The sequence below is a fragment of the Equus asinus genome, chromosome 14 (genome assembly GCF_041296235.1).
Source record: "Equus asinus isolate D_3611 breed Donkey chromosome 14, EquAss-T2T_v2, whole genome shotgun sequence".
In the NCBI taxonomy this organism is placed as follows: domain Eukaryota; kingdom Metazoa; phylum Chordata; class Mammalia; order Perissodactyla; family Equidae; genus Equus; species Equus asinus.
The window spans coordinates 49,071,997-49,096,505 of record NC_091803.1 but is presented as its reverse complement, the minus strand read 5'-3'; the positions used below and the strand labels follow the sequence as shown (position 1 = coordinate 49,096,505).

General features: G+C 61.1%; 1 protein-coding gene across 5 annotated transcripts in view; it reads right to left on the bottom strand.

The window, feature by feature from the left end:
- LMF1 (lipase maturation factor 1) overlaps positions 1-24,509 on the bottom strand; it is a 116,814-nt gene that overhangs the window by 17,748 nt on the left and 74,557 nt on the right. The window contains exons 6-12 of one of the 5 annotated variants that reach the window (XR_011494397.1): positions 16,680-16,847; positions 8,016-8,199; positions 7,359-7,512; positions 6,913-7,096; positions 6,204-6,316; positions 5,532-5,813; positions 1,427-1,801 (exon numbers count right to left, since the gene is read on the bottom strand). Coding sequence is in view for 1 of the 5 variants with exons in the window: in XM_044747608.2 (XP_044603543.2) it covers positions 5,639-5,813; positions 6,204-6,316; positions 6,913-7,096; positions 7,359-7,512; positions 8,016-8,199; positions 16,680-16,847 (978 nt within the window). In the remaining 4 variants the exon portion in view is untranslated. Of the gene's footprint in view, positions 1-1,426; positions 1,802-3,173; positions 3,313-5,261; positions 5,400-5,498; positions 5,814-6,203; positions 6,317-6,912; positions 7,097-7,358; positions 7,513-8,015; positions 8,200-16,679; positions 16,848-24,509 lie in introns of those variants that run through there. The other 4 variants (XR_011494395.1, XR_011494396.1, XR_011494398.1 and 1 more) reach the window with 4 other exon arrangements.

Sequence of the window (24,509 nt, the reverse complement as noted above, 5' to 3'; positions counted from 1 at the left end):
GTTGTACCCTGCAACTCTGCGGACTTAGTTTATTGGCTCCAGTAGTTTTTTTGGGTGTGTGTGAGTCACTGGAATTTTCTATACGTAGGATCATGTCATCTGTGAATAGAGAGGTTTACTTCTTCCAATTTCAAAGCCTTTTATTTATTTTTCTTGACCAATCACTCTGGCTAGACCTCGAGTCTGAAGTTGAACAGCAGTGATGAAAACGGGCACCTTGTCTCGGTGCTGACCCCAGGGCACAGCTTTCAGTCTTTCACTCGAGTATGACGTTAGTTGCGGGTTTTTCGTAAATGCCTTTCATGATGTTGAAGTTTCCTTCTATGCCTAGTTTTCTGAGTGGTTTTCATCATGAAAGGGTGTTGGGTTTTGTCAAATGCTTTTTCTGCATCATTTGAGACGGTCCTGGTTCCCCCGCGTTCTGCTCATGGGGTCTGTCGCACTGACTGATTTTCTCAGGGAACCACTCTCGCATTCCTGAGATAAAGCCCACTTGGTCAGGCCATAAAATCCTCTTAATATGCTGTTAGATTTGTTTTCTATTATTTTTTGAGTGTTTTTGCATCTGTATTTATAGAGGATATTGATGTCTTTGTCCAGCTTTATTATCAGAGTAACACTGGCCCCACAGGATGAGTCAGGAAGTATTTCTCTTCTAATATTTTGGGAGAGTTTGGAAAGGACTGATGTGAATTCCTCTTTAAATTCTTGGTAGAACTCAGTAACGAAGCCATCTGGTCCAGTATTTTTCTCTGCTGGGAGGTTTTTGATTATTGATTCAATCTCTTTACTTGTTGCAGATCTTTTCCAATTTCCTGTTTCTTCCTGAGTTCCTCTTAGTAGTCTGTGTCTCTGGGGCTTTGTCCCTTTTATCTGGTTGATCTGGCTGGCTGGCATACAACTGTTCATAGTTCTCTTATAATCCTTTGTATTTCTGTAAGGTCAGTAGTACTGCCCCCAGTTCCTTTTTTGATTTTACTTGCTTGCGTCTTCTCTTGTCAGTCAAGCTAAAGGTTCGTCAATTTTTTTGATGATTTTAGGAGTTTTTTTTTTGTGTGTGTGTGTGAGCAAGATTTGCCCTGAGCTAACATCTGCTGCCAATCCTCCTCTTTTTTTGCCTGAGGAAAATTCACCCTGAGCCAACATCTATGTCAATCTTCCTGTACTTTATGTGTAGGACGTGGCTGATGAGTGGAGCAGGTCCGCACCCAGGATCCAAATCTGCAAACCTGGGCCGCTGAAGTGGACCATGCGGAACTTTAACCACTCGGTCATGGGGCCGGCCCTGACTTCAGGAGTTTTAAAGGTCGATTTGCTGTTACGTGAGTTCCACCTTACTCAGTGGTGTAGGAACTGAGTCCCTGAGGATGAAGGTCCTGTGGGTTCTTTTTTTTTTTTTTTTTAAAGATTTTATTTTTTCCTTTTTCTCCCCAAAGCCCCCCGGTACATAGTTGTGTATTCTTCGTCGTGGGTTCCTCTAGTTGTGGCATGTGGGACGCTGCCTCAGCGTGGTCTGACGAGCAGTGCCATGTCCGCGCCCAGGATTCGAACCGACGAAACACTGGGCCGCCTGCAGCGGAGCGCACGAACTTAACCACTCGGCCACGGGGCCAGCCCCGGTCCTGTGGGTTCTTAACCGTGAGGACACGGGGTCGGGAGGTCAACATGGGAATGGACCTGGGGGCAGACTGTCATGCTGCTGAGCAAGGGGACCCTCAGGAGAGACATGCAAGCAGTGCCTCAGAATTCAAGATGGTATTCTTCCCAGGAGTCTCGTTCACTTCTGAAAGGTGCGTCGATCCTGAGGGAGCCAGGAGTGGCCAACACAGGCGATAAAATTAAATATAAACAAAAGATGGCGCCCCAAATCCATTCATCTGAGAATGGAAGTCCCCACCTCTATTATGGGATGGCTTAAAGAGGAAATGAGAATCTCTAGAATTCACAGACAAGGCCCACAGTATCCAACAGAACCCACGGGTGCGGCCGGGGGCTCCGTAGCCGCGTTTCCTAGAAATCAGGAGGAAGGACAGAAACGAAGTAAGTTTGCAACCCAGGGAGAGAGCGGACAAAAGCCTGGCAGATGTGGAAGGAAGGGAGGGAGATGACAGCAAGCCGTGCGAGAACTGGAAACCGCAAGAGGAGAGTTGATTGCAGGACCCAGAGCTGGCGCCCTGGGAAGACCGACCAGGAGACAAAAGAGAAAAGCCCAGAACAAAGCTCAGGAACGGAGAGGGGCCGCCCCCCTGGTGGGAGAGATCTGGAAGTTATAAGGGCGCCATGAGCGACGTGAATAACCGTAGAGGCCATGCAAGCGGTTACGTACAGTAGCTGCTCAGCTTTCTGTTCCTCCCCGGCCCAGTTTTAATGGCCTGTCACCTCCCGGACTCCAGATGTGCTGAGCTGAAGCTCCATCCCCTCCTGAGAGCCTGAGGCACAGACCCTTCCAGCTGGAACCAGCGGCCCAAGACCATGGGGCGTGAGGCCCACCAGCAGGTGCAGCGGCCCCAGGAGAGAAGGGGCGCCCAGGGAGGGTCTCTCACCTGAATGAGGCCCAGAGGCGTGTCTCGGCCTTCCCAGGTGCCGAACTGTATCTAATTACCATGAAGTAAAAGCCTCTGGGCCAAGGAGGGACATCAGAGCCCCTCTGCCTGACGACAGCCCGTGCACCCTGCCCCGTGTGCGATGGGAGCTGCCTCCTCACCTGGCCGCTGGAGCAGGAGGGGAGGCAGGGTGGCCGTCCCCCGAGACAGGCCCTCAGCGGAGCCCACGGCTCGGGACAGAGCCGACAGCCAGGCCCAGCAGGTCACCCTGAGCACCGCCACTGCCTGGCGCATGGCGACTGGAGTGCCAGATCCCCCAAAACAGGCAGCGGCCTGGGTGGTCCTCCTGTGCCAGGCCCTTTCCAGGGGACCCAGCCTCCCGGCCCTGACTCAGCAGGTCAAGCTGGGGGCCGACGTTGCTCAGTGGGGGTGGGGGGGGGCCCTCGAGGTGGAGAGTCAGGGTCCCCTCCACGTCTTGGGGCAGCAGTGGGGGGGGTGGGGCACAGACGTCTCAGCATGTGCCCAGCACCTTCTGGGCTGAGGAACTTTCTGGAATGTGGTGTGGCCACAGGGACAAACTCTGCAGCTTACGGTCCTGGCGGGGCCCAGGTGGGATGAGGTGGCCTGGGTGTGCTGCCATGCCTGGACAGTCCCCGTCCAGACGTGTGACAGCCATGGGGGTACAGTGTTCTGCACGGAGGAGTCCCCAGACAGAGGCAGGGGTCTCGGCACGGCTGGCTCGGCCAGGCATGATTTCCAGGGCCATCAGCTAGAGAGAGTGGGTGGGAAGACCAGGGGCACCTGAAGTTCTCAGCCCCCCCCGCCGCCCCTCCCCCACACCCTAGACCCCTCAGGGCAGAAGTGGCTGCAGTGGCTCCAGCACCCGACTGAGTCTGACCACAGTTCCCTGCAGTGGGGCGGAGAGCCGTGCCTGGACCATCTGCCCCAGCCAACATCTGGTGGGAGAGGGAAGAGGAGAGAATGGCCCCCATGCTCCCGGACTCAGCCGTGCAGCGGTCCCTCAGACCCAGACGGCTAATGCCCCACCTTGTGTCCCTGAGCCCCTCCCCTCTCCGGAAGTTTCTCTTGGGTCAAGAAACAACAGGTCTCATGGGAGGTGTTGGGTGGAGCAGGTGCCCGCGGTGTCTGCGCTCTTTGCGTCCACCAGGCGACAGTTTACCTGGCAGACCTGGATAGGGGCCGCTTGGCCTGAGGGGCCAGGCTGGGCTCCCACCAGCTGCGAGTGTGACCAGGAGCAGCCTGGTGGCAGGTGAAGGCAGGGCTTGGTGGCTCTGGGGGCATGGGCACCAGGAGGTGCCAGTGCGGAGGCCCCGCGCCCGAGGCGCTGGCGAGTGTGGGGCAGAAAGGCCCTGGGTGGGCTGGGGTGGCAGTGACTATTCACAGCCAGCAAGGAGGGACGTGTGGGCCTCGGGACAGACTCTGAGGGTGAAGCCGGTGCCGTCTGCTGTTGGATGGGTGGGGGCAGGGGGCCCCGAGCCCAGGAGGGTGAGGGGCTGCAGGAGGAGCAGGTCTGGGGGGTCCTTAGTTTGTTAGAGGAGTGGCCTCTCTCCAGCCACAGTGCCCTCAGCCAGACCCAGACCTGGGGTCACCTGTGATGTCCCTGGGGTGAGCGTGTATTTGTCCTGTCCTGGGACAGCTGTGGGGCCACCAGTTCCTGGGGTGCCCCTGAGCCAAGGGGTCCCTGTGACTGGGCCTGGGGTCTCCCTGTGTCACCTCTGCCTCTAGCTCCAGCCCTGCCCCCACGCCCCAGGCCTAAGCGTCACCTCCTGTGTGTGTCTTGGGGGTTCTGGGAGACTTGGAGGCATGGCTGGACCGAGGCCCAGAGAGAAGCCCACAGTTAGGGCATCTGAGTCCTGGGGCTCCCCTGCCCAAGCCCTGGGTGGCGACGAGCCCGGCTGGCAGGCGCAGGGATCCCTCCCCCGCTCCCCCCACGGCTCCTGGCAGGGAGGCCACTCATGGTTCTGGGCACAGTGGGGGAGCGCCTTCTGGGCCCAGGCGCAGTGTCTCCTCAGGCCCCCTGCCCACACTGGGCCTCACAGGACACCCCCTGTGCACCCCCCCGCTGGCAGAGCCCCCCAGGAAGGGCTGCTCAGGCACAGCAGCCGGCGGTTAGCTCCACGCGGCCGCCGCGGGCAGACTTGCTGGCTCCAGGCTCCTCGTCTGAGGCCCCGTCTGTCCCGACACAGACACAGGGAGCCTGTTTCCCTGTGAGCAGGAACACGGACTCTCTGTTGGCACCTGGGCTGGCCCCCCAGGCGGGCGGGGGCTCCACACAGACCCGCACTTGTGCCCACCTCGGCCGGCCTCCTGGCCTGAACCCCCTCGTTCCAGCCGAGACCCTCCGTGGTGTGGCCTGTGCCCTGGACGGTCAGGGGTGGGAGGAAGGGGGAGCCGCCTGGTGCCCCCACTTGCTGCCCCCTGGGTGGGAGCCCCTCCGACTCCTCAGGTCTGGCGACCAGGGCTGGGGCCGTGCTGCCCGCTGCGTGGCTGTTAGTCCAGGGGGCCCCCACCCCACGGGCGGGCGTTCTGCTCGCTCACAGCTGACGCCGGGCAGTAAAGACTCGGGATGCACCCAGTGCTGTGGCAGCGGGGCCCAGAAGGATCGCCAAGCAGAAAACACTCCTGCTTAGCTTGTGACGACCGGGCCTCCAATCGCGGCTGTGGGCATCCCCGCTGCTGCAGCACCAGGCCACCCACCCCCTCTGCAGGTCAGGGAGCAGGAGGCCCCACAGCACGAGACTGGGGGCTCTGGTCACAAAGGAGGGGCGGAGGCCCGGTGGGGCGGCCCGCCCCAGGGGGACAAAGGGCTTCTGTCCGTGCTTGGGATGCTGGTCCCTGGGGAGGAAAGCAGGGCCCAGCCTGGAGAGCTGTGCGCATGATCTCCACCTGGACCCCGGTGGCCCTCCCGCCCCCTGGGGTCTCTAATCAACTAGGAAACCCAGGGGCTCCCGAGATCCCCCCTCTCACCGGTTTGCCTTCTTGGACGTGCAGGCGCAGGCAGCGGCGCTGGGAACGAGACCTCACTCAGAGGAGCTGGCGTGGCCTCCCGCTTTATTTCTCGGGCACAGGTCACTCTATTCCAGTTCTGTGTACGGCCACTCCCGGGCCTTGAAGTAGCCCTTCAGGTCCTGGAGGCTGAGCGGGGGGAAGTAGGCGCCGAGCCTCCTGCGGATCCACCACTTGCCATCGGCGGCGTGCCCGCCCCCAGGCCAGCTGAACTTGTAGCGGTAGTGCTCACCCCGGACCCACCTGTGGCGGGAGGGTGCGTTAGCCTGCAGCCCGTGGCCACGGCGTCTCCGAGGGGCTGGGCTGAGCCCCCAGAGGGAGAGGCCGCCTGGGGAAGCCTGAGGGGCCCAGGTGGAGCCCTGACACCCAGGCCCCTGACCAGGTGACGGTGCGGCAGGCGGGCTCTGGAGGAGACACTGCAGGGATTGCATGGTGACGGAGGAAGGGTGGGGCGCTCACCGGCAGGCTCCAGAGCCCCCTCGGACCCCCACCCCTCCTCCAGGATGCCTCCCTCCCCCCACTGTGTCCCCTCGGCAGGCAAGTGGAGCCGGTCAATGGTGTGGGGCCAGAGCAGACCCCTGCATTTGGGGAGAAGCCCTGACAGGTGGCTGGGGCCGAGGTGGCGAGTCTCACCTGGGCGGGGCCCTGCCTGCAAAAGGGTTGAAGGCCAGCAGCGACAGGGTCTGGGCGTCGTTGACCAGGAGCTTGCCCGCTAGGTGGAGGATCCACTCGTTGTGCTCGTAGGTCTGGGATGACAAGGACGGGTGCTCAGGCCATGGTGTGGGGTTGGCCTCCCGCAGGGTGGGCTGCCCTGGTGCCCACCCGTTTCTTGGGTTCAGGTCCCTCCAGAGGGGCTGCCTGCTTCCCCTTCTCGCCTGTTGTGTGTGCGGTGGGCGCACAAGAAAGATCGGAGGGGAGGCGGCCTTGGGGAGGAACCGGGCACAGTGTTGTCATGTGTCGTCACACGCTGTGCCCGGCCTTGGGTCCTGGTCCTGGGCTCAGAGGGCGTGTGGGGTGTGTTCCCCTGAGGGGCAGTGCGGGAGCCCAAGACAATGCTCCACAGTGGACGCCGGATGCTGGTCCTTCGCCTGATCCACATCAGCGAGCCCGGGTGGGCCGTAAGGCGGGCGGCAGCTGCACAGGCGCCAGCAGACTGCGTGCCACGTGGGCTTAATGTCATCTCTGCGGGGTCTGATCTCAACCCTGCCTGCCTTCCCCGCCAGCCACTTGAGGGCGTTTCCGGGGCCGCTGCAGCCTCAAGGACACTGGAGTGCCCGAAGCCCGCCGTCCACTGCCCGCCAAGAATACCCAGGACGCGGCGGGAGGGAAGGAGAGGGCCCACCTGGAAGGCCGCGAACCACATGAGCCAGTCGAGGCGGTGGTGGTAGGGGGAGATGAGGCACGGCCGCCTCCTCAGGTCGCCCGGCTTGCACTTGAATTCGTAGTCCTCCCACACGGCGTCCGGCGCGCTGGCGTTGGGGCTGGCCGTGCCCTGCAGGATGACCTCCGTGCGCTCCTTGGTGATGCTGTTGGGGAGGCTGAGTCAGGGCACTGCACCCTCCACCCCGGGCCCCCTCCCAAGCAGACTGTGGGGGAGGAGGAGCAGGTGGGAGCGGCCTGCCCCACACAGTGTACGCCTCCCCAACAGGGCGTAGAGCAGACCTCGCGACCGCGCCCCGGACCGAGATTGCCCATGTGGCTGGTCCAGCCTGTTCTCCCTCAGCAGCCTTGGGACCTGCATGGCCACCCGGCGGATGGGGTGAGGAGATGAGAAGCTCAGCGTGGTACCTTCCAAAGGCCCCGTACGTGTTGACGATTCTGAGGGGGTTGAAGGAGCTGTTCATGACTTGCTTGGGACTCAGCAGGTTGAGGACCACAGGGATGCTGAGCCAGGCGACCAGGACGCTCATCGCAAGGTTGACCGCCTGCCGCACCATGCAGCCTGGCCGGAGAGGGCAAGGCAGCGGGTGAGCCCCCAGGCCCGGCATCCGACCTCAGGGAGGAGCCTTGGCCGGCCCCCCAGACTCAAGGAAGCCAAGGGAGAGGCCGCTGGACCCCCGTCCGGGAGTCTGGGAAGGGACCCTGTCCACAGCCCCTCTCCCCACGCCAAGGCTGCTGTGGAAACCGAGGCACGACAACTGCCCTCGTAAGGTGGGCTGGGCCGTCACTCACTAGGGATGTGCAGCACCCCCAGGGCCAGCAGTTCGGGTCCTGGGGACAGAGCAGTGTCCTGAGGTCACTGTGCCTCCATTCCCAAGGACGAGGACACGAGGTCCACATGGAGCAGACGGGAGTGACTCACGCTCAGAGCATGCGAGATGCCATCCTGTCTCCAATGGCTGACAGGGCCAGCAGGAGGGCTGGGTGTGTCAACACCGTGTTGACGGGACAAGAAGACCAGGCAGGCCACCCGAGGCCACATCCCACCTTCGGGGGTCTACCCACCGTATCTTGGCATGGGCTGGACCCCTTGACCTTCCTTCTTCTGCATCTTCAGGACTTGATCCTTGAGGCCACCTGGCCCAGAGGGAAACAGGAAGCCCAAGGTGGCGTCATCGAAGCAGGCGATGCTGGGCACGATGGTCAGCCAGTTCAGGAAGCTCAGGTTCCCGCTGATGATGAGGACCACCTGGAGGGATGGGCGGCACCTCAGCCTGGGCTGAGCCAAGACCAAGGACCACCGTCTGTGGCAGGTCCTGCCCAGACATCGTGGCTCAGGGTCCTCTGTGGGTAGCAGACCACCCGCTCCGGCCATCCATATCTCACTTGCTCTGCCAGGACCGAGCAACTTGGCAGTGACGCCCGGGTTCCACGCCCAGAGGTGTTCCAGTCCTTTCCCAGAGGCACACGTGGGATGCCTGTGCTGATGCACGTGGTCCAGGCCCCACGCCCCTCCCCAGGCCACAGACCCTGGCATCTCTCAGACCAGCCCCAGGGACGTCCTCACTCTAGATGATCTCGGAGGCAGGTTCTTCCCGGAGCCTCGAGTGAAGACCCAGCCCGCTGACACGGTGATTCCGGCCTCAGTCCCCTCCTGGAGGCAGCAGCGAGCCTTATGGACAAGCCCCACGGACCCTGTGGTGAGGGCCTGTGCTGGGGAGGGCCCTGCCACTAGAGGTGAGGGCGTCTGGGGACCTGCGGCCTGGCTGGCACCACCCTCGCCAGCTCCACAGGCCCTGGATGTTGAGGACTGTGCCTGGCTCACGTGGGGCTGGATGGGGCTCCTGCGCTCTCCTGGATCAGGGTTGGGGGAAGCCGTGTGTCCTGTGCCTGTCTGTCTGCTGCCCTGTCCTCCACACCCGAGTGACCACACTCAAGGCCGTCCCTTGGGCCTGGGCACCCACAGGGACGGGTGTGATGGTTCCTGTGTTGTGTGCAGGCCCGCCTTCCCTTGGGCGTGGTGTCGATGGAGCCCATCTGCCTGAACTTTGACAGAGGCCACGAGGATGGGGCCACCCCAGGGCTGTTCGCCAGGCGGCTGTCCGCAAGGCTGGGCACTGCCCCTCCTCAGAGGCCTCGAATGGCCCCAGCTGGTTCTGGCGCAGGATCCGGGGTGAGCCTGGACGACACAGGGTCCAGGAAGACCAAACGTGCCTGCTGACAAACTGGTGTGACGGAAAAATCCCTCCAAAAATGGGGACCAGGGAGGCTGGGGCCTGCCCCGTGCCCCGGACCCAGTGGGCTCACCTCTCAGGACTTGGTGCTAACTGGTGATCCACAGGGTGTTTCCCGTGAGGGTTACCCTACAAGGGACTTGGCCTCCTGGCCAGCAGCTGAGTAGCAGGGTCCTGGGAAGAGCCGCTGCGCCTTCTAGACCATGAGGGGGAAGACTGGAGAGTGCGGGCGGCAGGGGGTCCAGTGTCAAGGCTGACGGGGGGTGCGGGCATGCGGGGCCACGCGGGCACGGCTCAGGTGTCTACAGGGACCCGGCTGCCTCAGCAAAGAGGAAACGACAGTGGGAGCTGCAGGTCAGCGGCTGGGCCCACAGGAAACGAAGGGGACGGGACAGCCTCCAGCCGCACCAGTCGCCTGAGAAGAGCGGCCAGAGGGCCACTTGGGGAGGGACTTCGAGAGAGAGGAGGCGACACGGAGACCAAGTCACCATGAAAATGGGAAAATCACCACGAAGACAAGAGGGAAAAGAAAACTTCACTAAGTTCAATGCGTCAGTGCACCTGCCCCGTCACCACACGGCCACATCTCTGGAAACAAGGCCTTGGCGGGCAGTTGTCACTGGATGGGCAGAGCTGGCTGCCCGCGCAGGACCCGACAGCAGGGCTCCCGCGGCCCCGAGGGCGATGCTGATCTGGCGCTGTCGTGCAGATGGCCACGAAGGGGATGCTGCAGGCTCACAGCCAGAGAGCCAGGTGGTCAGACGGCCAGAGCTGCATGCGGAGTCGGGGTGACAGACGCACGGATGGGGGCACCCCCCGGGCATATCCCCACGGATGGTGGCAGGGACGTGGCTCTCTGTGCGGCCAGCCCAGCCCGGGTCTCGGGGAGCAGACCCACCTCACTCAGCAAAATGCAGATGACACCCCAGCCCTTCATTTCTGAATTTTAACTAAATCCGGGCCTTGGTCCCCACAGTGGGAGGAACATGAGGAACAGATGCTGGGCTGTGGACGGCGCCTCAGTTCTGTGGATCACGACGGAGTTTTAGGATGTATGACAAGAGACATCGTGGATTCGTGACTCTCCCTAGGTTAATTTGGAAAACTAGTTTTCCTGGTTCTGAGCCCAAAAATAATTATTTCTTACTCTTCACTGTCTATGATGTTAACAGACCCCCTGTGCCAGAGACGGCCCAGCCCACCCCCGCAGGCAGCCTCTCCTGCCAGCTCTGCTCACCGTCAGTCAGGTCCCTGGTCCGAGATGGCGGGGCTGCCCTAGGCAGGCTGGGCTTGCGCTGAAGGCCGCTGAGGCTGGGCCTTGGCTGCCGCTGGGACTGTGGCACCAGCAGGGGGGTGGCTCAGAGCCCTGGCAGCCCCCTCTTCCACATGAGGAGGGTGTCGGGCTGGGAGCTGAGCCCTTTGGGGTCCTGCACCTGGTGGCTCCAGCTCCAGCCTCCCTCACACTGCCCTGTGGTCGGCCTGGGCCAAGCTTGCCCAGGATGGGCTGGAGCGGTCCCTGTCACTGTCCCTCCTCCTGTGGGCTCTGACCTCAACCAACGAGAGCTCGGGTGCTCTGCCTGCCCCTCAGGCTTCCTCAGCTGCAGCAGCAAGTGACCGAGGGGAGACACCAAGGCGCTCGGCCCCCTCTCTGTGTCCCCTTCTCTGGGATCTTGGCTGCACAGCACAGCCCGGGGCCGAGGCGCCTGGGACTCGAGCCTTCTTCCCGAGCTTCCGGGCGGCACTGCTGCCCATTTGGTACTGTTACCCTGGTGGATGGTGGTACTGAACCCATGCCCGGTGACCCGGTCCTGCTCCCCAAGGAGGTTGTGTCGGTCTGCCCTCAGCCCTCTGCCTGGGGACCTTCAGCTCTGGCTGCAGACTCAGGGGCAGGAGCTGCGTGGGGCTGGCCCAGGGAGGGTCATTTCTCTGGACAGATGCTGGAGCGCCAGCCCCCACCGAGCTGCCTCTGATGTGGGTCCGTGTCAGGCCAACCTGCACTTGGTGCCGTCCCCCTGGCTACTGGCTTGGCCCCACCCCCTGGAGCCGAGGGTGGGGTGCCGTCAGCCCTGTGCCCTGCAGGGCCAGATGGCCAGAAACCGCGCAGATGAAGGAACGTCCTGGACAAGGTGACCTGGCAGCCCTGACCCCCCAACACGGCAGGAAGACGCTGAGTGGCTTTGAAGTAACATGGCGGGGAGGGTCTGTGGAGCGGGAGGGCTGAGGCCCCTGATAGCTGGTCCACACACCCATGATCCAGAATGTTCCAGCATGACAGGACTGTGGAGGCCTGCTAGTTTTATCTGGGTGAGAACTTGGGAACAGGCGTCAAAAGACCACCAACTGCCCATGTGGCCCTCTAGGACTTCTGAGCAACGCCTGGCCCTCCTGTGGGTCCTGCCTCAGGGGGCTCAGGTGGGGCCCTGGCATGCGCACATTCCCAAAGACCCCCAGGTCACTGCAACGTGAGCCCGCTGGGGGCGTGACCCAGACAGCTAGCCCAACAGCACAGCATGGGGACGAAACACCGGTTCTGCTAATGCAACAGGGGCTCTGAGGACTCAGAAGCGCGGCCCTGGGGACATCAGAGGCGGGGCTCAGAGCCCTCGCAGGCGACCCCTCATCCCTTGTCCATCTGGATGGCTGTTTCTTAATACGGACAATGACACGTGGCGTCAAGTGCGTGGCCCCCGTGCGCCGACAGGTCTCATCTTCCTTGTTCCTTTTCAGCATCGCTGCAGCGTCTTCTCAGAGGGAAATGAACCCATCACCCCGTCCATCCATGTTTACACCGGCCGGGTGGAGGGAGGCCCCGAGACCAGGCAGGAAGATGAGCTATGAGGCAGGAATCTCGGGCCCAGGAGACACCGCGCAGATGTTCCGGGATGAGCCAACAGCGACCCGACCCCGCAAAGGAAGGGCATGGATTTCTGGAACTCCCCTGCTGGCTCTCAGCTCAAAAGCCTCACGGCGGATATACACGTGCTCATGGGCGCTGTTCTGGGGCCAGGAGCCCAGGGCAGTTACCCTGTGATCCCAGCTCTGGGTGGGCCACTCAGGGGCTGGCCCCCCTGTGAGTTGTCCCCGGGACTCTGGCCAATGTCACAGAGATTAGAAAGAGCAGGACACGTGGCAGGTGAGGAAGGAGAACCTGGTCTGGCATCTAGGATGAGCCTCTGCGCTGACCAGGAGCCACGGCTGACGAACGCCCACTCCCACGCCAGGACGGGACGTCTTGCCCGGCCCCACAGTGGGAGCCAATGACCGTCCCCGCCAGGGTCTCTCCCTGGCAATGAGAGTGGGGTCTGAGACTGCGGTGGTACGGCTCTCCTTCACTTCTCACACGCACCTCTCCAAGGAGACAAGGGACCCCGTGGCCTTGCAGAACCCTCCAGAACAGCTGTGTAAACCGAGTGTGGGAGGAGATGAGCACACTCACATCCTCTCCCGAAGGAACGAAGGGAAGCAAACAACCAGAGCCGCCCCTCGGGGTCATGGGCGCAGAGACAGGAGCGCAGCCCTGCAGGGCCCCACACAGACCCAGGCACTCATAACACAGTGCCACTCCCTGGGGATGGATGCTCCTGGCCTGTGCCGCAGACCCACAGAGAGGCGCATGCCTGCCATGAGACGGCGCCCGGCGGCCCCACACATCGCAGCTGGGCCAGCTGATCCCCCGGCCTCTCCGCTCTGACAGCTGAGGCCTGGCCCCTAAGAGGGCACCAGAGCAGGCCTCAGAGAAGAGCTGCAGCCCTGGGCTTCTCCTGCCTCATCCTAGGCACAGAGTGGGGCTGGAGAGGACAATGCCAGGGACACACCTGAACCAGGGCCTTTGGGAAACAGAAGGCAAGCGTGTGGGCTGGCCTTCTGGAGTAATGTCCAGAGCCGCAGGTTGGCGGCAAGGCCCTTCGAGGTCCAGCTCTGGCCCTCCTGTGCCCAGTGTTCCTGTGCCACCACTGCCCAGCACCATCTACCACTGTCCATCAAGTCAGTAGACCCCAGAACCTGGTTGAGACCCAGCCTTGCTGGGAGCCGTCCATGCCTGAGACCTGAGCCTCATGTCTGGGTGGTCCCCTGCAGTGGATGCACGGCGCCCCAGGCCAGGATTCTGACCTGCTGCCAGGTGAGGTCCAGGTAGCTGGTCCTCGTCCTGATGCGCCTCGAGACTCGTGCCAAGTGCAATATGAAGAAACAAGGGTATTTCGAGGCTGCTGGTTCAATGGTCAATGCAAATATCTTCCCAAATCCTATTTCCAAGTAGCTGAACCCTTTCCACCCACATTAGTAGCTCAATCTCCCTTCAATTACCTTTTCAAGTGGTATGACCGTTGCTTTACACTGGAGCTTGTCAAAGCCGGCCTTTGGATCATTTGAGAGAAAGCAGTAGGCAGAAACTGGCCAGTGCAGCCATGGGACCCTGGGCGGTCCCTGCCGGCCCAGTTGACTCTGTGGCCCCAAGGGGGTCCCGCTGGTCCATGGCTTGTAAAAGTAGCTGCAGCAGTGGCTAATTAATGCCCCACAGCTTCACGTGGTTCTCGGTCACTGTGATGACCATGAGGTCTGAGCAGACCTGCATTCCTGCCAAGGCTGTGTGCCAGGCCGGGTCCTCCAAGCCGCCTCAGAAACCGGACCCATGTTCTCCACCAGGAGGGGAAGGCAGGAGTCACGGGCTTGGCATCCTTGGGTGATAAAGGGAGGCCCAGCGTGAGGCGGCGCCCATGCTGGACACTCTCAAGGATGCTCAAGCCTCTGCCCGGAGCCTCCTCCCACTAGCTCAGAACCATGGTGCCACAGGGCCAAAGGGTGCATGGGGCAGGCACGGTGCAGGGCGTCCCCGGCCTCCTGGGGGTGTCCCTCATTGGAGGCTAAGGGAGCAAGGGTCACTGGCCAGACAGGGCTGTGGCCCCCAGCCAAACCCAGACCATTTATGGATAAACTGTGGTGCATCCAGACAATGGAATATCACTCAGCAATGAAAAGAAATGAGCTCTCAAGCCAGGAGAAGACACGAGGAACCTCCAGGTATACGACGAGGCGAGAGAGGCCAGTCTGGAGAGGCTCCATCCTGGATGATTCCTGCGGCGCAGCATTCTGGAAAAGGCAGGACTGTGGAGACGGTAAACAGGTGTGGCTGTCAGGGGCTCGGGAGGCGGGAGGCGGACACGCGCAGGGGTTTCGGGCAGTGACTTCTGTGTGTGACACCACAGGCTGGATGCCCGACGTCACAGCAGGAGGGGCCCCAACGAACGCCGGGCTTCTGTTACTGAGACGGCACCAGCGCTGGCTGTTAGCTGGAACCAACGAATAGCATGACGGTCACGACAGGAAACCGCAGGCGCAACAAGACCGTACTCTCCGCTCAGTTTTTCTGTGAACCTAAAACGGTTCTGAAAAGAAGGCCACTAAGTAGAAAACCAAACAAATTAGAGCTGAAACCCTGAAGCAGGGAGAGCAGGCGGGGCCTTCGAGCTCGCACAGCGCACAGATGGGGGTGAACCAGACTCTTGGGTCTGAGCTGGCATGAAGTCACTTGAGAGAGATAGAGGTGTAACTTGCTAATTTGGGGAAAGAAGATAACAGAAAGAGAAAAAGCTCAAAAGAAAGCTGGATGGGACAAGAAGAAAACACCGGGATGAGAAGGCAAAGCCAACGGCAGTGGTGGAGAGACGGAGGCGAACGTGGGTGGAAGACGGGTCCTGCCCTGTGCCCTGACCGCGGCGCACGGAGACAGGACACAAACCCAGACTCTGCAAATAAAAGAACACTGCGCCTTCTGTTTGGCCAGTAAATTTGAAAACGGACAAAACCGACAAATTCCCAGGAAAGGGTTTGCTATTAAAACTGCCTCCACGTCTGACAGCTGGGAAGGGTGCTGACGAGTCACAAAGGCCCTGTGAGGCCCGGCGGCGCATGCAGAAGCAGTGTCCCCCCTCCTTCAGAGATGCCCTCGAGGAGCTCTGTGTAGTGAGAGTAAAAGCCTGACACAGCGAGCCAGCACGGCCGTGTGGACAGAACACGACAGACTGGTCATGTCCACTGACGACCCACAGAACCAGAGGGAGCGAGTGGTTCCCAGTGACTGAAAACACACAGTGTGGCCGTGCGGAGTGTAACCCAGGGAGGTTAGCTGGCTCAGCCTTAGGAGTTAGTGCAACTCACCACGTTAACAAAATAAAGGGAAAACCCGTGATCTCCTCACAACTCGTGGAGAGAAACCATTCGCTCCAGTCCAACAGCCATCCATGAATGAAAGTGCCCCGAACAAACGACACAAGACTTCCTGGTGAGCCAGAAATAGATCCTGAGCCTGGCAGCCACAAAGCCCAACCACGACCGATGCAGGCTCCCACCAGGCGGGGGGCGCTGTGAGCACCCTCTTAGCAACTGGGGGAGGCCCCACTCCCGCTGCACCTGCCATCAGACCCCCAGACAAGGAAGGACGGAAGATGGAAAGACGGCTGGCGAAATGACGAGGATGCCGCCGTCACTCACGGGGGCATCTCCCAGGGCTTGCAGACAACGGTGAGGACAGATACACACAGAGAGGTTATCAGAGAACGATGACAACAAGCAGCCAGCAGCATTTCCACACTCAGGTGACAGACAGGGAGACGTTTCAGTGAAAAAAGTTCCATTTACAAAATCAGCAACAAAAATGAGGTTCCTAGGAACGAACGTGCCCAAGTGCGCATGGAAACGTGATTACGTGGACGTCACGTGTCTCCCGAGGGATCAGAGGATCTCAAGTGGCTGCAGCAGCAGCTCCGCAGTCCTGGACAAGACACAATCCTGCAGAGATGACAGCTCCTCCTGTCAGACTCAACGTGACACTGTCCCCATCAGAGATACCAGCAAGCCACAAGCAGACACCACTCTTCACCACCAGCACAGCAACGAGGAAGACCAGCCGCACAATGCTCGTGAGGACGTGGGCACGTGGGGCTCCCCGCACCCTGGAGGGGGTGAAAGGACAATGGGGTGCCTGGAAAGCCACACACACCTGCCCTGTGACAGACATCCCTGCAGAAGACGGCCATGGAGGACGGCAGGTTTACTCGTAACAGTGAAAACCTGGAAACCCCAAACGTCCAGCGAGAGGAGCAGAGACGCCACCGGCAGCATGTTCATGCCGTGGACCATGCTCAGTAAACAAAGGCGCGGCCAGCACACATGCCGCCACCACCCGTGGACCCCACGCCAAGATGCCGGCGAGGCAGCTCTGTGCATGGGCACGCTCTGTGCCCACGGACATGAGGGTCCGGAGCAGGCAGGACGAGCCAGCGTGCAGGGCACCGAGCGCGGGGCATGGCGCCTCTCATCTGCAGGGGGGCGGGATGTGCGGGGCGCACGTTCGTCAGATCACTCAGGGTCTGTGCGTTTCACAGGGTGCACGTTACAACTCAATAGAAACAAGGAACACAACACGGATTGAAAGTCCCAACGTTTTTCCTGGGAACCGACAAGTGGATGCTCATGTTTAGAGTGGGCTCAGGCTCACCTGGAACAGGATCTGTAAGACCCCGTGGAGGACGCACATCCGCCGCCCCAGGAAGACGAAGAAGGGCACCACGAGCTCCAGGAAGTGGTTGCCCAGCGTCTCGATGCGGTGGACCCACCACGGGGAGCGGTGCAGGAAGTAGGCCACAGGGTTGGGCACTGGCTGCGTCTGTGGGACAGAAGGAGGCCCATGAGGCGAGCCTGGGAACCTGCCCCACCGGGGACCCCGCTGCCCCAGCCCCGCCCACTCGGTGCCCATTGGCTGGCCCAGGAGGGGAGGGGGCTCTGGCGCCACAGCCCTTCCTCCAGCAGCTCACCTGCTGCCAGGACATGAGTCCCCAGGAGAGGGGACGATGATGTCTCGGCCCTCTCCCCTTGCCTGCTGCACTGCACTTCCAATACTGACCCCTTTAGGAGCCCCCAGTGGCCCTGGTGACATGGGAGCTCAGATGCTGCGTCAGTGCCCGCAGAGCCTGGGTGAAGGGACAGGGCATGTGGATGGCAGTGGACTGAGGGAGCCCATGTCCCGGCCAAGGCTCCACGCGGTGGACTTCTGCTAGGAGGCGGGGGGGGGGGGGGGGGAGGTGGGGTCCCGGCCCCATGTGTGTGATCCTGGGAACGGCCGGCTCACGTGTGCGGGGTGGGTGGGTGCGGCATGCCCTGGGAGACCCATGTGTTGACTCAGCCGTGATGCTGGCTGCCCTAGGGCCCAACTGACAGGCTGCACCTCTGACAACAGGGCCCTGTCCTCCCCCAGCAGCCGCAGCCGAGGCCAGGAGCAGACCACGCAGAAGGCCACGCGGCCGACCACGCTCACAGGGGCCCACTGTGTGGGCTGGGGCAGGTTACCCGGTGCTGACAGCCAGGCGTGGGCGAGCAGCACGGGTCGCCCTGCACAGACCCGCCTTCCCACCTTTGGAGGGAGCTGCGGTTCCACGAAGGGGGTGCGGCCACTGTGTCCCCCCACCCCAGGCCTGGGAGCCTGGGGTCCGAAGGCAGACGCAGGGGAGCCGGGCCTGGGCCTCGCGCCTCTTCACACTGCCGAGCAGTCTGAACACAGGGCTCCTGAGAGCAGCCCTTCTCCCTCCTGGGGACTCATGTTCTCCACGCAGGCACTCACACACGCAGGCACACGCACATGCACACCGGGCAGACAGAAAGGCTGCCATGTGGGGCGGTGACGTCCACCGTCAGAGGGAGACAGATGGCTGACAGTGGCAGTGCCAGCGAGGGTCCAATTCTGAGACTTAACGATGTTCCTGATGACAATAAATGGGCTTTACTGTCACAGACAGTTTAGGCCCCACAGAAGGAAGGGCCTCCTGCAGCTGCTGCTGGATCACGGTGCCCCCGGCCACGCGGGTCCCCCAGCTGTCCCTAGCCCCCCGGCACGGGCACGGCTGCAGCCTGACCCTGGATTTGCTGTGGACACAAGGAGGAGCCTGTCCTGCTGGCGGCCTGTCGTGTGGTGGGCACGGGGAGTGACCGCCGAACTCACAGGGGCACTGGTGACAGCGCGCTGGCCTGGGTGTCCTGAAGAATGCACAGCCCCCGCCTGAAACTCAGGACAGCAAGAGGACATGATGACAACGGTGGCTCCCGCCCCAGCTCAGGGGTGGAGGTGGCTCCAGGGAGGACGGCCGCGGGGAAGGGCACTGCCCCCGGAAAGTGCTCTCCTGCTCACTTGTTTGGACCTGACTTCTGAGGTAGAGAAAAGTTAGGAACACATACAGAAAAGCCGGGCGCCTGACTCCCCGTGCTCCCCCCACCCCCCAGCCCCGATGGCGTGCTTTCTGGCCCTTGGAGAGCAGCCCTGTGTCCCGGATCCACTCTGAGTCTCCCAACTGGGAGGGCGTCTCACAGCACGGCAGTCGTGACCGGGGACTCAGAGCTGTGACACTGGCCTGCCCGTGGGGTCTGACTCGGCTCCCGCCTTTGCTCGCGCGTCCAGCCCCAGGCTGAGTTTCGGATGCCAATGCTCCAGAGCACAGCTCACCGCAGCCCTCTCCTCGAGGCAGACCTGGGGGCATGTCTGGCAGGAAGACCCCAGAGGGAACGTGTATCCTTTCTGGGCCCAGGGTGGGCCTGCCCGGATCTCCGGGTGCGGGTGTCAGCAGGTCCTCCCCACAGAGCTGCATCTCCTCCGCGCAGGTCCAGGCTGGGAGGTGACCCACCACACCCAACGTGGCAGCTTCAGGGTCCTCGGATGGTTCCTGCCAGCCGACGGTTCCGTGGCATCCACACGGAGAGATGTGGGTCTGCTGTAAGGAAGAGCTGCCCCTGTGCCCCGCGCCCCTGCCTGTGCAGTGCGGACGTGGGGTTATCTTATTCAGGGGAGATGATGCTCCACTGTCACTTACTTTGACTTGCCTGTACACTCTCTGAGTGTTTCCCTGCTTTCTGGCACTAACAGTACCCCAGGGTCAGCTATGCCCCTCCCTGCTCCTGTCCTCGGCGCAGCCGTTTCTCCCGGAAGCCCTGGGCCCTCTGCCTGGATGCTGCATGGGAAGCCAGCCTGGGCTGGGTTTCGCCATCTCTGGGCCCTCGATGGGCACAGCTTGAAATGCGTGAGCCCGTCTCACCCACCCCGTCTGTGCCCGTCCGGCTCGCAGGCAATCACGTTCACCTGTGTTCTGAGCAGATTTCCGCAGCTCTCGGGGGCACAGCTGGCCTCACCCTGCCTCTCCCCAGGGCTCCCAGCAACTAATGCCTGCGCCCCCTTGTGAATGCGGAAGGCAGACCGATGGGGGGGGTCTTCTCTGGGGAGTGCAGGGTCGTGTGGGTGACACAGCGGGCAGGTGGGCAGCAGGACTGTCAGGCGGGAGCTCAAAGGCCGCTTGTTCCCTCTGGGTCCTGGAGACACTCGGGTTGGGGGAGCCATGGGCATGCTGGGGCTTCTGGTGACAGGATCTGTGGGTGAGCGGCAGTATCATCATGGCACCTGGCCCCCCTGCTGGGGACCCGGCGAGAACCTGGGGCGCAGTAGGTAAGGCCTGCACTGGGCAGCCACGCGAGCTCCCCTGAGCCAGGGCGTCATCCAGCTCGGTTCTGGGCCGAGGTTGCCAGCCGGCCATGCATGGGGCGCAGCTGCTCCCACCGCCTTTGGGCCTTATTTGGTCTCTCCTGAGGTTTCTGCTATGCTGAGCCCCTCAGATCCTCATCCCCAGCACCAAGGTTTGGCTGACACTTGGGTGAGCTGGATGGTGGAGGCCCTCGCCCCGAGATGGCAGGCACGCAGGCGGGGTGCCCTGGGCACCTGCTCACGGGTGAGTGAGCACAGCACATGCCCCCTGGACGTGGCCTCCCCGTACACTGTCACGTGGTGCTGACTGCCCGCAGGGTCCTCCAGACAGAATGGCCCCCGCCCCAGCCCCTTCGGAGTGGGCTGTCCAAGGCTGACCGACGAGCGCAGAGGACCTGGCACCAGCTGTGCAGACAAGGCTTTTCGGCTGGGCCCTTCCCGAAAAGCCACGTGGCGTGTGGGTGTGTGCTGGGACCTCCTGGCTCCGGCTCCCAGCGGTGACAGGATGCCGACGCGAGAATCACCGGGGAGGGAAGGAGCCCACAGCACGGGAGAGAACGGGCTCTACTCGATCCTCAGGAAGGGCCACTTCCTCAGGATCCCTGCACCGATGGATCACGGCTGGTCGTCCCGGGTGTCATCCCCTCTCCAGGAGGCGTGGGCCCCTGCGTCCCCGGGGCCTTCTCCAGGAGCCTGAGCAGAAGCTCCCGCATGTGCCACCCCGACGGCAGCCCCTGCTGCTTGTACGATGCGTGTAAAGCATGAAAGACGACAGCTGGCTGGTGCACCTGCCCACCCGCCTGCTCTTTCTTGAGGGAGAGACACTGGAACCGCCGGCCGTGTGCAGAGGGGAGCGTGGCCGGGTCAGGGCGGCAGCGGGCAGGCCGAGCGCCGTATGCGACGTTCTCCTCAGGGCAGAGTGTGGGTCCGAGCACAGCAGGCCAGGCTCCCCACAGCCGGGCAGGCCCTGCAAGAGGTGGGGTGGTGGCGGCACTCCTCGCTCTCCACCCACGTGCCCAGCGGGGCTCGCAGGGTCTGTTTCTTGATTAAACGTGTGTTTCTGTGGTTGGAGCAGATCTTTACAAACCGCATCCTGGGACAAGGGAGTGTTTCCCCAGTTTTGTGGGTAATGTTGTGTCCTGCAGTGTTGACTGAGCCAGACGCCTCTTCTCAGGAGGACCTGGCCCCGGGGACGGCAGACCTGCGGGTGGCTCCCTGGCCGGCACCGACACCTTTGGCAGTGGGAGCCTGGGTGGAGCAGTGGCAGCAGCCACTCTGTGGGGACCTGGGCACTGGCTACGTGGGGGATATCGGGTTCTTAAACGGGAAGAACGTAAGCCGGGGCGGCTCCTGCCATTGCGGGACTTCACATTCCGGGGCTCTTCAGCTCACGCGGGTGGGGTGTGGTGAAGAGGAGGGACGTGCACGACGGAGGCATCGGACCCTGGCATGGGGGGGACCACGCAGTGCGGTCAGCGAGGAGCTGGAAGACTGGGCACAGCGGCTCCTGAGTCTGCGGCATGAGCCCCGAGTGGGCCATGCCCTCGGCCCACGTGGGCTTCACTGGGGCTCACAGAACGAATACGGTGACTGCGACGCTGGCGGTCCCCTACGATGGGGGAGTTCCTTGGAAGGAGGGCTGTTTTCCGAGGGCCTGCACCGCCGCTGAGGGGCTCCGGCCCCCAGGGAACACCACGGTCAGGCTTCTGGGATTTACGACCTGCGGGGTTCGGTGTGTCTGGGCGGGGCCTGCTCTGTGCGCTGACCCTCAAAGGCACCGAGGTGTGGGCCACGCTGCTAGCCAGGGTCGTGAGGCCTCACTTCTCGTGCAAGCCCAGGACAGAGTTTTATTTTTGTTTGCGCTGAAGCTGGAGGAAGACACCGGGTTGTAAAGTCTGGCTGAAAACTGTGGGAGTGGCACCTGGAGCATGCACCTGTGGAGCTCGGGGTGTGGGTGTCCAGCATGGCCGCAAGGCGAGCGTCCAGAGCACAGCCCAGCCTGGGCGCCAAGGCTGGCCGACCCGGCCCCATGGCCTCTACAGCTGGTCCCCCTAAACACAGACAATTCGAAATAAGAAGAGCGTGAAGCGTGATGATGGCCGTCCAGGGACTTGGCAGGTAAAGAGCTCGGGGGAGCGACGTGACTTCCTGTCTAGAACCAGCCCCGCCTTCAACACCTGTCCCCATGTTCCCCCGTGAGAGGTCCCAGAACAGGAACAGTTTTTCAGCCAGTTTCCCACTTTAGGGACTGTGAATTCCGTGTTTGGGGTTCTAATGAGAAAGGGAGCACACATTCTTGTCTCAAGAACAAGTCTCTTAAAACTCTCAAGCTCCACGTATTCTGTTTTAACAGAAAACTGTGGGTCGTACCCGTTCCCTGCCAACCGGGGCCTCGGCCCATGGAGCCAGGAGGCAAGGTGCCATGGGGAGGCGGCAGTGCTGGGCGCCTGGCACGCACCCCGAAGTCCGAGTTCTCGCTCTGGTTTTCGGGGTTTTCAGGGTGTGTGATGAGCGTCCTGGGGATGTGGGGTGTCTGCACTGGCAGCTCCTTGACAGGAGGGTTATGCCTCTCAAGCGAGGGCTCTGGATAAAAAGGTGAGACCTACTATGTGTTCTCAGGTACAGCTGGCAGTGGCCCCCATGCACACTGGGACGGCAGGGCCTTCGGTGTCGGGGGCCAAAGGCTCCTCCCCCACAATGCCAAGGGGACACACTGTGGGGTCACCTCGTGGCGCTCCTCTCCTGAGCACGACCTACCCTAAGGCTGCTCATTTCCCTCCAGGGCAAGTGGGGACAGAGAGAACAGGAAAATGAGCCGGAACGGTGCCGATGCCCCCATGGCCGGGGCCACTGATGCGCCATGTGCAGGAGGGCGGACAGTGTGCCATCAGGTCCTCTGTGGTGTGGCTCCCAGAGCCACCATGCACCGCCACCCAGCAGGGCACACACCCACCTGACCAGAGGGGAGGGGAGGGGGTCCAGTGAGGTGACAGCAAAGCAGCAGCCCCAAAGGACGGAACAAGCCGTTAACCTAGAACCTGCCGAAAATCTCTCTAAAACGATGGGGAAATGGAGACGCCTCCAGAAAAGCTGACAGGATTCATCCCCAGAAAACTGGCATGTGAAAAATGGTAAGAAACGTGGTCACGGGGGATCAGGGCTGCAGGCAGGGGAGAGGCGGGAGAAGCACGCGGCGGGATAGACACACGGGCCCTTTCCAATCCAGTGAGATGCCTGTGGAGGTCAATGGTGTGTAAACACAGTAACAATGATGTGGCGTGAGGCTGATGTAAGCGGGCGGTGACACGCCAGCAAGGGCCGGGGCGGTCCAGTCCTGCCACCTGCTACAAAACCTACAGTGATCCCTTAAGAGTGAGCTCGATGGACAGAGACCTACCCTGCAGACCCCAAACAACCTCAAAAATAAAACCACAGAGTTGCAGCTAACAAGCCAAGACAGGAAACTAAAAGAGTCATAAAAATATTCAACTAACCCAAAAGCAGCAGAAAAAGATGAAAAAAGGAACAAAGAGCAGATGGGAGGAATGAAGACAAATGGCAAGATGACGGACTACAACCACCTCCAAGTCACATCCAATGCAAATGACCCAAATACACAATTAACAGTAGGATCTGTCGGGTTGGATAAAAATCAAGACCCGGCTGCACGCTGCCTGTAAGAGACACTTCAAATGTGAAGACACACGTAGGGGAGAGTGAATGCGGGGAGAAACACATGCTCTGCAAACGCTAGTCGAAAGAGTGCTGGAGTGACCACATTAACACCAGACAGAGCAGACGTGGAACAAACAGCCTCATCAGGAAGAAAAGGACACTTGGCAATGCCAACGGGGTCCGTTCCTCAGGAGGTCATCACACTCAAACACTTACACACCTAATAACAGAGCTTCAAAATACCCAAAGCAAAAATGGATACGCAAGTAGATATAGACAAATCCACAATTCTAGTCAGAGATTTCCACCCCCCTCAATGCCTGATAGGACAAACAGACAGAAAATAAGTAAGGACGCAGAAGACGTGAAAACACCATCGACCAACTTGACAACGAACATTTGTGGGACACAGAACACACATTCCTTTTTAGGCTTAAACAGAACATTCATGAAGATACACCATATTCTGGGCCACAAAACAAGTTTGAATAAATTTTAAAAGATTCAAGCCACATAAAGTCTATTCTCTGACAGTAAAGGAATTAAATTAGAAATCAGTAACAGAAAGATAGCTGGAAAATTCCCATACGTTTGGGAAGTCAGTCACACGCTCTAACTAGCTTTCGTGGAGTTTACCTTCCAATGTATGTTATGTCACTAGTTCTCACGACAACCCTGGGTTGTTATCCATTTAAAGTTGGGAAAACAGACCGTGAACAGTCAGGTAACTGGCTCAGGGTCACACAAGCCAGGAACGGGTGCCTGAGAGCAGCAGCGCAGGTCTGTGTAAAGAGCAGGGAGTCACACGGACCCAGGGTCAAGTTCAGGGGCTACCATCTGGAGCTCTGTGCCAGACAGCACTGACCATCACGGACCCTCAGGCCGCAGCCCCACCCTCCAGGGGCCTGGCTTTGGTTTGGTGGGGCTCCCCATCTGGCTGATTCCAGGGCACGTGCCCCACCAAAATCACCCTGTGGTTGGTCACCCAGCCAGGCCGTGTCCCCTGTGGGCCCTGACATTCCCCAGGCCCAGCATGGACCTGCCCTCCAGTCACAGCGCACACGAAACATTTCCTTTACAAATCAATAAAACTGCCCATGGAGCAAGCAGATGAGCCACGGCTGCAGCCTCCTG